Here is a 12,525-nt window from a genome sequence, read left to right as displayed (position 1 = left end):
TAATGGGGCTACTGCCGTAAAAGACAATAAAAACTGTTTCTATAAATGCATTAGCAACAAGGGGAGGGCTCAGGAGAAATCTCCATCCTTTATTGGATGCAGAGGGAAACCTTGTGACAAAGGATGAGGAAAAGGCTGAGGTACTTAATGCCTTCTTTGCCTCAGTCTTTAATAGTCAGACCAGTTGTTCTTGGGGTACCCAGCCCCCTGAGCTGGAAGACAGGGAGCTGGATAAAGCCCCCATAATCCAAGGGGAAATGGTTAGCAACCTGCTACACCACTATAGAAACACACAGGTCTATGGGGCTGGATGGGATCCACCCAAGGGTACTGAGGGAGCTGGCAGAATTGCTCTCCAAGACACTTTCTATGCTTTATCAGCAGCCCTGGCTAACCAGGGAGGTCCCAGTTGGCTGCAAGTTAGCAAACGTGACTCCCATCTACAAGAAGGGCTGGAGGGAGGATCCGGGGAAGTACAGGCCTGTCAGTCTGACCTCGGTGTCAGGGAAAGTTATGGAGCAGATCACCTTGAGTGCCATCACGCAGCACATACAGGACAACCAGGGGATTAGGCCCAGCCAGCATGGGTTCATGAAAGGCAGGTCCTGCTTGACTAACCCGATCTCCTTCTATGACAAGGTGACCCACTTAGTGGATGAGGGAAAGGCTGTGGATGTTGTCTACTTGGACTTCAGTAAAGCCTTTGACACTGTTTCCCACAGCATTCTCCTGGAGAAACTGGCTGCTCATGCCTTCGACGGGCATTCACTTCACTGGTTAAAAAAAACTGTCTGGATGGCTGAGCCCAAAGAGTTGTGGTGAATGCAGTTAAATCCAGTTGGCAGCCAGTTACAAGTGATGTTCCCCAGGGCTCGGTATTTGGGCCAGTTTTGTTTAATATCTTTGTCAATGATCTGGATGAGGGCATCAAGTGCACCCTCAGTAAGTTTGTAGACAACACCAAGTTGGGCCAGAGCACTGATCTACTTGAGGGTAGGAAGGCTCTACAGAGGGATCTGGACAGGCTGGATTGATGGGCTGAGGCCAACTGTATGAAGTTCAAGAAGGCTAGGTACTGGGTCCTGCACTGGGGTCAAAACAACCCCATGCAACACTATGGGCTTGGGGAAGGGTGGCTGGAAAGCAGCCTGGGCTAAAAGGGCCTGGTGGGTGTTGGTTGATAACCAGCTGAATATGAGCCAGCAGTGTGCCCAGGTGGCCAAGAAGGCCAACAGCATCCTGGCTTGTGTCAGGAATAGTGTGGCCAACAGGAGCAGGGAGGTGATTGTCCCCCTGCACTCGGCGCTGGTGAGGCCACACCTTGAATACTGTGTTCAGTTTTGGGCCCCTCAGTACAAGAAAGACACTGAGGTGCTGGAGCACATCCAAAGAAGGGCAACAAAGCTGGTCTAGAGCACAAGTCTTATGAGAATCAGCTGAGGGAACTGGGATTGTTTAGTCTGGAAAAGAGGAAGCTGAGGGAAGACCTCACTGTTCTCTACAACTATCTGAAAGGAGGTTGTAGTGAGGTGGGTGTTGGTCTCTTCTCCCAAGCAACAAGTTGTAGGATGAGAGGAAACGGCCTCTAGCTGTGCCAGGGGAGGTTTAAGATTAGATATTAGGAAAAAATTCTTCACGGAAATGGTAGTCAAGCATTGGAACAGGCTGCCCAGGGAAGTAGTTGAATCCCCATCCCTGGAGGTGTTTGAAAGACATGTAGATGTGGTGCTTAGGGACATGGTTTACTGGTGGACATCACAGTGCTAGGTTAACAGACTCAATGATCTTAAAGGTCTTTTCCAACCTAAATGATTCTATGATTCTAACTTCAATATTAAGTTTGGCTGGAGGCAGGACAGGGAAGGGAGAGGAAACTTAGGTGATAATCTCTGTTTCTAGTCATGGATACATTAAGTCTGTGATCTCATAGACTGGTTTGTATATTGAAACACAGGCATTTTCAAAATACAAATTATGTCTGCACAATTTTTTCCATCTTCCTTGTACTGGGTATGACTGGGATGGAATGAACATTCTTCATAGCAGTCCATACAGTACTGTGTTTTGGATTTGTGGTTAAAACAGTGTTAATAACAAAGCAATTGTTTGGCTATTGCTGAACTGTGCTTACACAGGATCAAGACCTTCTCTTCCTGCCCTCCCCGCCCCCACCACCACCTCCCTCAAGTGAGTAGTCTGGGGGTTGGCAAGAAGGGGACGCAGCAAGGACAAGCTCCCCAAACTGGCCAAAGGGACACTCCGTACTATATAACTTGCTCAGCAATAAATATTGGGGTAAAGGAAAAGGGGGGTTGGGGGATTTTGTCTTCCAAGGTGGCTGCTGCTGGAGACTGCCTGGACATCAGTCTCCTTGTGGGAGATGCTGAGTTACTGCCTTTGCATCACTTGCTTTTCTATTCTTTCTTTAATCTATTAAACGGTATCTATTTCAACTCATGAGTTTTCTTGCCTTTGCTTTTCCTGTTCTCTTCCCTGTCCTGGGGGAGGGTGGGGGAAAAGCAAGCAAGTGACTGTGTGGGTGCTCAGTTGCACCCCTGGGTGACAAGGGTCAACCCCACACTCCTACACCTTACTCTACAGGAATATGAATATTCTTCAATTCTTTATTCTCTCCAAATTTAACACTTTTTGGCTGCCACATGGCATAGGATACATAGGCTCATACACCAAATTTAGCAAAGAGGATGCTGTAGTAACCACAAAGCTATCTATTACGACTTTCTTAAAAAGCTCTGCAAGGATGTATTGCACAAATACTACAGAGACTAGGGTGTCAAAAGATGGTTCAGTGACAAAAGCTTTGAGAACAAGGGAAGAAAAGAATGCTACCTGAGGGACTACCTCCCCCAAAAATTTTTTTTGCAGGGATTTCGTTTGAAGTTCTAATCACACTTGTGCTGCTCAGAGCAACACATTACCTTCACACAATCATGACTCATTTGGTATTACAAGATTTTATATAGAGGAACATCTTTGTCAAAAATGGAAAGCTAGTTTTCACAAGTGTAGATATAGATACTATGACCAAATAAGACCCACAAGAGCTTATAAGCAGTGAAGAAAAAATAAACCGAATTTCTGGGGGTTGATTTCTTTACTTACTAAAGAACATGTTTATTCATTCAAATAAGCTTTTTCCATATGAACCTGAAGTTAATTCACTTAAGATGCGTATGTCAGTGAAACCTGAAGAGATAATGAATTTTGCAAACGTGTAGATTCAAGAAAAGTAAGAAAAACAAAGCATACAATCCCAAGGGAGAATTCTGAAGGAAGGAAGTGAAACATTTTTGAAGGCATCACAGAATATATTGTTTTCATTCCTTCAGAATTTCTGAAGTGACTCATTTCTAAAGTAGCACAAGCCTTTAAAACAACCACCTTTATAACTTACATAACTTTTGGCAAAACAGAATTTAAAAAAGGCAACTATGAACATCACAAAGAAACACCATGCATGTTTTAACAGGCCATTTTCTTAAGCTGTATTAACAACTAGCTAAGGTTATAATGCCATTAGAATTGGTGCACGATAAAATAATTCAGCAAAAGAGCAACTTACAGATCTAATTCACAAATACTTGCCATCACTGTATGCAGAAAGGAGCTACATTTAGATCATAAAAGTTACCATGTCCTTTTCAAGAGAAAAGTGGTGGTTTTGTTGTTCTAGCTTTAATTATACAAGAAAATCTTGTATATATCTTCAGTACTCTCACAATTAAACCAGGAGCCAGTAACTAGCATGCAACTTAATGACCTCTTAAATTAAAAGTATTTTCATACCTCTTTATACCATTGCTTTTACTTCTATTTTTCCTTTAACTTGCTGAAGACAAACTTTTGCTGCTTCTATCCAGGACCACTTTTTAGTACCATTTTCCTTCTCCCCTCCCCACTCTGCCACCCTGAAGCAGAAACAGCTGCAGTGAAGTGCTCATTTCTAAGGCAGTCACCTGGCCTAAGTTCAAGCATTTTAAAGAAGCAAGGAGGAAGCTAATGAATGCCACTTGTTCCCACTTCAAAATCCTGATTAAAGGGCCAGAGGAAAAAAGAAAAAAAAAAAAAAAAGCCTCTAAGTTAGAGGAAAGAGGCAAAGCTCTCTCTGATATCCATCTGGAGGAAAAAGATTACAAGAAATAAACAGGCAAAGCTCTCTGTGATCTGGAGCCTGAAGTAGGGGAGAGTTTCAACTGTAGCAGGGCTGACTTCTCTTCCTTAGCAAAATATTTTAGTTTCCATATATTCCTAGGGTGATGGTGCCGCTCCACAGCTGCTACCTTGTTTATTCAGTTCAATGCAGAATATACCATTCAAGGAACTAAATCCCAAGTTTATATTCTGAAAATTTGCACCCTGGGCTCACTGATGTGCCCTTGCAGCTTTGCCAAGTAAGCCATGTTCCACTGCTCCTCACATGCAGATTTAAAGGCAATTGCTAAAAAGCCTAAATATCCATAGAGAGCTGGTGATTATACAAATGGGAGTATCTATTCAAAGTAACCCCTTTGTAAAATGGCACAGAAAGGGCATTAGAAATATCTGATCAAAACAAAACAGTCAGCCGTAAGCAAGGGAATGGCAGGTTAAAAGACTATAAGAGATAAAGCTTCCCACTGAGAGTACTGCTCTCACAGTGTATTATGTAGACATAGTTAGTGCTTCATGCTAGTCTCTTTCTTTTAATCCCTTCAAGGAGAATATTCATCCAGATACAAATTCCACAATACTATCTGAACCTCTCAAAAAAAACCCCAAAAAAACCCCCAAAACCACCCAAAAAAACACCAAAACCAAAAAGCCACCTACCCATCACTGAAAACATTATATAAGAAAAATGAAAATATCACCACTTAGAGGATAGGGATTGGTTTGATTTTGTTTTATTATTTAAGGCATGCAGTTATTTCATTATTATGAACCATGAAAGTAAAAGGAACCATATTACATCTTTTTGGTAATTCGTGTAAAGCCAGTATCCTCTCCTTAATAATAGCATTTAAGACTTCCACGTCTCAGGAGTTTAATTTTGGAGTTCGAGTCATTGTGCTTGTGTATGTATATTGTTGTGGGAATTCAACAAGGCTGCCTTAACTCTTTTTTCCTCCATGTTTGAGCTTTTTGCACCTGAACCATGAAAAAAGATTATTTAGTACTATCTAGGATGTTTATGGAGAGCAGATACCTAAAACATAACAGTGGTATAAATATAAGAAAGACCAAGTTATAACAAATTTCCAATGTGTTTATTCCTTGACAATGAGGACCTTGACTATGATGAATTTAATGATATTTTCTATAATGCAGCGCCTGTCCTCAAACGTTTCACACAATCACTCAGCCTGGATACTTTATGGTGAAACAGGTAAATACTATTTAGCAGTCAAATTGAATGATATACTCAGAAAAGCAGATGAACATGATGTAAGGGAGGCTGAGGGTTTGGTTTTTTTCCTTTTTAAAGACCAGGTAGACAGATAGAATACATTGTTAGTAGCAACTCCAGAGTATGTTCACATCAAAACCAAAAACAGATGTAAGTCTATTTCCCATCTTTATCTACTCAATCAACTTCCTCCTGCTATTCTTCTCCTTCCCCCCTCCCTACCCTCACAAGGATCTGCCTACAAAGCTAGTGCAACAAAAATGTAACAGAAGCTGTAAATTGAAGCTGAACATGAAAGCTATGAAGGATAACTCAAAGACACAAAAATTACTGTAAACATAGTGTATACTGTTGCTTAAAGTTTATATGTATTTCCTTCAAAATTATTCGCCATTATTTGCTGTGAGCTTCAAAAAGTTAAGTTTGCAAAAAAGTTAATTTCATTTTCCTGAAATCACAGTAAAAGTGTCACTAAAAATTTCCTGCTTACTGTACATACTGTTTTCCAAAAGTAGAATGTTAATTAGATCTATTTCTAGTAAGTTACAACTTAAAAATTCGAATGCTCAGCCAATATTTCAGATGAGGCAACACAGAGACTACAGTGTAGTGTGTATTTTGATGCATTTATAAAAAAAGGCTTGAATGATTTTGAAAAAAAAAATAGTTGTAAAAATACTAGCGTTGTTTAGATACACAGTAGGACTAAACACAGCACATAGTAACTGATCTTAATAGCTTACTACTTTATGAAAAAATACCATTCTTAACATTATACCATAAAAGTATTATGAAGCACTGTTTTTAAAAGCAAATGAAATACGACTGAGTTTAGAAAAGAAAATGTAATGTTTGCATACTGTGAGAGACTGATTCCTATAGATGTTAAAAAGAAATTAATGCTACAAGAAAATCTTCCCTCACTTTCAGATAGCCTAAATAGTATGGAAAAATTTGGCTAGCATCATTCTTTCAGTGTTGGAGAGTTTTTTGTTTTATCAAGGTTTTTTTTTTGGTAGCAGACAGTCTAGGAATAGTGCTAGAATTGGTAAAAAATACACACACCAGGCAGCAGGTCCACCATATGAGTTCATTATCATACCTGATTTTCAAACTATGGTTAGCCGTTCTTCTGACTAATTCTGCTTCCATTCCTGAGAACATCTAAATGTGATGAAGACGGTGCACACAAATTACAGCCTGAGGGGCAACATGGAAGGCTTATGGCTTACCTCTGAAATACACGTGAAGGAAAGGCTAAACTCAAAGACTTCAGTGTCAAAAGGAGGAGCTACTATTTGCAGTAAAGACTATTTTTGACAATTAAATCATTAAAGTCCTTTAGGTTTCAGGAATGACGAACATGTTTTAAATCTTTAAAAATTATTTTCTCCACCAGTGTATTTTATGTATGTACTATGTTACTTCCTAAGTAATCATAAAGACAACCGTAGCTGTTCTGACAGTTAGAGCAACAAATCCTTGTTTTTCTTCAAGAGCTCATTTCAAAATAAAAAATGCTGGGAGAAAGAGAGGTACTGAAAGCTATTTTAGAAAGGGACAATAATGAAGGAGGCAAAAGACAATGGAAAAAGTGAATTAATGAAATGCAGAGGAAGGAACTCAGAGGAAGACAGGAAATAGAAGAGAACATCTGGACCTAACTTTATGGAGAAATGGAAAAGAACAAAGTAGAACAGGAGAACTGGAGAAACAGAAGAACAAACAGGGAAAACAGAGGAGCTAAATTCAAAAGTGTTTGTCTTCAGAGAGCTTGTCGTTCTATGTACGTAAACCACAAAATATTAAAGCATAGGATGTGTAAGACAACAGGTTTCTCTGAGATTTCATGTAAACTGGTGTTGATCAACTTTTCTTAAGTGTATATTCAAACTGTCCTCTTTAGGCATGAAGCCAAGACAGTCTGATACCCAATAAGTAGGTACCTGCATTTCAGAGTAACTAAATTAGGTGTCAATGCTTCTTAGAGAAGGCTTTTTATTCTTATAGGGTAGAGCTAGGTGCTCCTGAACACTCAAGAGTGTCTTAGTGTACCTATTTTATTGATTGCATCTTGAATCTTGAAGGGCAATTCAGTGCTCCTGCATACTGAACATGAAGTGCAAAGTCACCAAAAATCAATAGAGAGGACACACTAAGCACAGAGATTCATCTTTAAAATGACTGACTCAGGGCTTTGGAGAACATTAGGTCTTCCTCAGAGTTTTGCAGAATAACTTAGTGATTAAAGTCTAGAAGAAGACAACTGGTACGTCTTGGAGACTTGCCTCAAAGAGTCTGAATGCACACTTACTGTTTCCCAGATGAATGCACTAACTACTGGGCAAGAGACTGTCTTTTTCACTTCTATTGAAGGTAGACTCACTGTGCAGAAACCTATGCAAGATTTATGGCAGCAGACACAAGAAGAGTAAAAGCAAGCTTAAGTTTTGCAGCCCTGTTTTAGAAAACCTGAATAAAGTGCATAAATTGTAGAGAGCAGGAAATGAACGTTCACAACTGGTGAACTTTGCACTGAACTGAACACAGTGGTGCATAAAGTATGACATACAGACACTTAGAGATCTGCCTAGACAACCCCAATGTGCCTTAGGCAGGCAACTGCCTTCCCCAACCAGGGACTGCTCCTGAATAAAAAGCCTCTGTTCAGACTTCCGGAGCTCTTCTCATAGAGAGGGACAAAAAGGAATTTCTGATTACTGATTTCAGATACGAGGTGATATTACATGGTCCTGTAGACCACACAATCTGAATATCTGAGTATCGGATACCCTAATCGGGAAACAGGCAGTCTGATATTGTGTCTAGGTGAAAAGACATGCCACCACTTTGGCCTTCTGCTGCACTAATTTGCTGAAAATGAAATCAAAATAATTACAATGCCATAGAGTATTACTAATTTTAGCCTTTGAGTCTACAGTAATAATTAGTTATCCAATATAATTTCAGCATAACTATTTTTTGGCATTTTTGAAATAAAGTAAGTTCCCTTTGAGGTATATCTATTTTTCTTCTCCAGCTGTATCCAATGCAACAGAGGTACTGCTGTATCACCAAAAGTAGTAGGAATCACTCAGTCCTTTTTGTATCACAGAGTTCCTGTGTGACTTAAGTAATCCGGTGTTTGAGTTAAAAACAGCATTTTCCCACTTAATAAGGCTGTGTATAGACAATGTTTTAGGAAGATGAAAAGGTATTCATGCCCACAGAATTTATGCATAAGCTCCCACACTGTAACAGAGCTTTCATGAAGGTAAGTGGTGCAAACAGGAGAGTATCCCACACAGAGTTGTTTTTTTTTTTTTTTTTTTAATCCTCTACAATTATGGAATCAGATCTGTAGAGAGAAAGAGATTCATTGATTTCTACAGGAAAATTGCATTCTTATATTAAGGTCCATCAGAATGAAACCACTTATGAAGTGAGAGACAGAGCCAATTAAAATGAGAAATGATCCTCAGCAGAATTAACAAAAAAAGTAGTTTAGAGACTGTTTGGAGAAAAAAAAAAAAAAAACACAAAACACCAAACCACATTCTAATGAATGACCAATGAATAAAGCAGTTATCAAAAGCTACTGGCATAGTCACTATATTTTAGTTCTTTCCTTATTTAGCCCCCCAAACACAGTTCTCCTAATACCCGCATAAACACTTGCAAGAAGGTGTGAGTGGATCAACAGCCAAATAACAGCAGGATGGTGGGAAAGCCATGTTAACATTATAAATACTGAATGCAGGCGAAACACATACACGAAGCCATTTTAGAGTATAATAAATTATTCCTTAAGATAATGCCTCATTCCTAACATTACAAGCAAGCAACACTTGCAATTGAAAGTTCCTTGATCTTAGTTCAGTCAGATCTACTCACAGCTCCCAGGCATATGCAGGGTGAAACAATGGACTCATAGCAAGAGATGCCTACTGTGCCTGGGACGGTGGTGTAAGGCATAGCCACTGTAAATGGCTGTCAGTGTTAGTCTTCAGAATACAACAGCGGTAGACTTAATCAGACAGTTTCATCATTCAGCGGCAATTACATGAGCCAGTGAAAATTGTGGAAATAAATATCTGCAGCTCTTCACTGCTTAAGTTGGAAGGCATATATTGTCTCAGGCTATGCTTTTAGAATTATTTTGCCTTATTTTATTTTAAGCCTTTAATGCAACTAAAAAAAATGGCCTGACTTGTACTAATATCTTGTAAATCCCTCTTGTCTCTTACTAAACAGAAGGTACCCATTTAGCCGTTCAAAAACTCAACTCACTGATAATTTGGAGCAGTCAGCCATCTTGCTGGACAGCCCCCTTTAGGAGAGAAGTATAGAAGTAGGAAAAGAGAGATCAGGAAGCTTACCACACTGGAAAAACAAGTACCGCTTTAAAACCAGTAGTGGTAAGAACTAGACCTTTAAGATAGATTGGCTTGCATGTCTTCCTTAAGCCAAGTACACAGAACCACCAGAGAACTCTGAATCTTTAAAGGCAGGTTTTTATACAGCATAGACTAGAACAAGACAACTTCTGAGAGAGGATGAAAACTCAAATCAGCTGGGGGAACAACACAAAAGGTTTTGAAAACAAAGGCTACCTTCTCCAGCTGTGTCCTTCTGAGGCAAATCCACACTTTCAAACCAGCAACTGTCAGAGACTTTCAACAAACACAACATTTTCCCCCTCTAGGTCCCCACAGGAAAATCTCCTTCTCCCTCTAGGACAATCTCAAAGGCTTAGTTTTGGACCTATTCCTTGCTCATCTCAAAAGCTTCCCAGCCGGTACTCCTTGAGACTATCTATTTGGTATATATACTGAAATTCCAGAAAAGGATCTGAACTGAGCATATTTGGTTGTGCTGTTAAAAGTTCACACCTCTCCCTCCACAAAAGGATTCAGTCTGACACCAAACACAGAACCCAGGTCAAAGCAAATAGGTGGCCATTTAAACGAATGCTGAAACACCCACACAGGAAGCAGCTAAAACCCCCACATAATAGATAGACCATCCTCAAGCCCTCTTAGTGCCATCTGTTACAAGCCCACTGAAATAATGAAAAATTAGTTTTCCTACCTGTGACTGTGGAGGAGTGCATTGAAAGCCAATCCATCAGACCAGCTACTGGTGAAATTGATAACATTGACCTGTGGGTAATTACGAGTTGATTGGCGGACCCAGCTCAGCAGAATCTTTTCACTGTTTGTCTGCTGCAGTCCAGCCATGATGTTTTTCATTACATCTTTGACCTGCAAGAAGAGACAGAATTTCATCAATGATTGAACTTACTCATTAAAAGCTGACTTTTGTTTTTGACACAAAAAAACTTCAGTTGCCTAGATTTAAGCCTTAAAGAAAAACCTCCTAAGTAATTACAGAACATACTTGGTGTCACAGTATAATGATAGCAGTCAGGTCTGAATGCTTAAAGACAACTGATATTGATTTGGTGGTCACCATTGCTGATGCATTCAGTACATTCATCCCTGTGCCACGTGAAGCGTTCCATGTATGAACAGAGAAGACACATTTGTTTGCACGACTTATGGGAACAGTTTGTTCAAACTAAGTATTTCTCCTTGTGGTTTTCTTTACCCTTACTTAATACGATACATTATAGCAGAAGTTGATAAAATGATGAAAAGCATTCTTCTCTCATTGACGGAGTTGAAATAAATACCAAGGCAAAATAAATGTGCTCAGTGCACAGTAAAGTTTTTGACATGAATGTGCAAACTATATTTGCATACAGGCACCTGGATGAAAAGTGAATTTCATTGCATGCATTAAAAGAGTATTGTATATGTTTCATTTTTAATTTTTTTTTAATGAACAGTTAATATTCCTCTTTCATTACAGAAAGCTCATTGACCTACAGTTATTAATTTACAAAAAGCCATTAGTTCTGTGGGCTTCTAAAAATATTAGCCTGGAGCTTGATATAACTCAGTTGATTATATATTTCTTAGCAACTTCTTTACTAGTGAAAGAGCACCTAAAACTTCTATTAAGAAGTCTCTAATTTATTTTCCTGTAAAGTAATCCCTTTTAAATCATTGCTTTCTGCATATATCTTGTAAAGATTAGCAGCTCTTTTAAAATACTCACTAAGATATAATTTAACTATGAAGTTGCTTATTGTTGCTTATTTGCTTATTATAATTCTCCACTTGAATTGCTCTGCAGCCAGTATCAGTTGAAGAACAACGTTCAGGGCAGAAGCTACTTTATGATAAAGGATGGACCACTTTGAAATTGTAAAAACTGTAAGATAGCATGCAGAAAATGTAATCTCAAAGAATAACCAAGAACAAAAAAAAATTAATAACTATGATACTGTAGAAAAAATCCAGATACCATTTTATTGATCAGTCTGGTGAGTTGCTTGCTAGTTTCACAGTATTTAATTCAATAATTTGAGTAAGTGAAGATATGAATTACTAAAAGAATGTCTTGTTTTTACATCTCAGATGCATTCTACCCAAAGCGTATCGGTGCCTTCAATTTTCCTTTTGAGACTTAGGTATAAAGTTAACTTTATATGTTATTAGTTCTGAGATGGGAGGAGAAACTGATCCTCTCTAAATTTCATGGGACACGTTCCTGACTTTGGTCTAAGACTGTAATTTGCACCAATGAAAATGAATATAAAATTCTGTTAGATAAGAATAGCAGCATTTTATATTCAGCAGAATCCAGGTGACAGATTTTCTTCTGATTTAAAGAGATGAAGCCAAAAACTTGGCATTTATTTCTACTTCTGAGTAAACGAATACAAAATAGTTTCAAACTCATCTTGTTGAGTTTAATATGCTGACAGTGGATAAAGAGTTCCTCTCATTTTCCTGCATTTCTCCACAGCAGTGAAGACTGTTAAATTTATGATTTTCTGTTGTCTCCTAGAGAATGGCAGGCATTTAAAATAATAAAGTAAAAGGGTCTGATCTCATCCTGAAGGCTGAGGTTACTTTCTATTCAGTGAGAAACGGTGGAAAAGTGCACTTTACAACTGGAGCCACCTTGTGCTCCTGCCACCCCACCTGGCACCTCGGCGGCACCACGCAGCACCGTGCCACGCCACGCTGTGCTGCTGCGGGCGCAGC

The 12,525-nt window shown here is 39.1% G+C and overlaps 1 protein-coding gene across 1 annotated transcript in view; it reads right to left on the bottom strand.

The window, feature by feature from the left end:
* DMD (dystrophin) overlaps positions 1–12,525 on the bottom strand; it is a 1,232,979-nt gene that overhangs the window by 922,632 nt on the left and 297,822 nt on the right. The window contains exon 6 of the mRNA XM_075717957.1: positions 10,499–10,671. Within this exon, the coding sequence (XP_075574072.1) occupies positions 10,499–10,671 (173 nt within the window). The remainder of the gene's footprint in view (positions 1–10,498; positions 10,672–12,525) is intronic.

This window comes from Pelecanus crispus, chromosome 1 (genome assembly GCF_030463565.1).
Source record: "Pelecanus crispus isolate bPelCri1 chromosome 1, bPelCri1.pri, whole genome shotgun sequence".
Classification (NCBI taxonomy): Eukaryota; Metazoa; Chordata; class Aves; order Pelecaniformes; family Pelecanidae; genus Pelecanus; species Pelecanus crispus.
The sequence above is the reverse complement of the archived record's forward strand: the minus strand, read 5'-3'. Positions and strand labels throughout refer to the sequence as shown.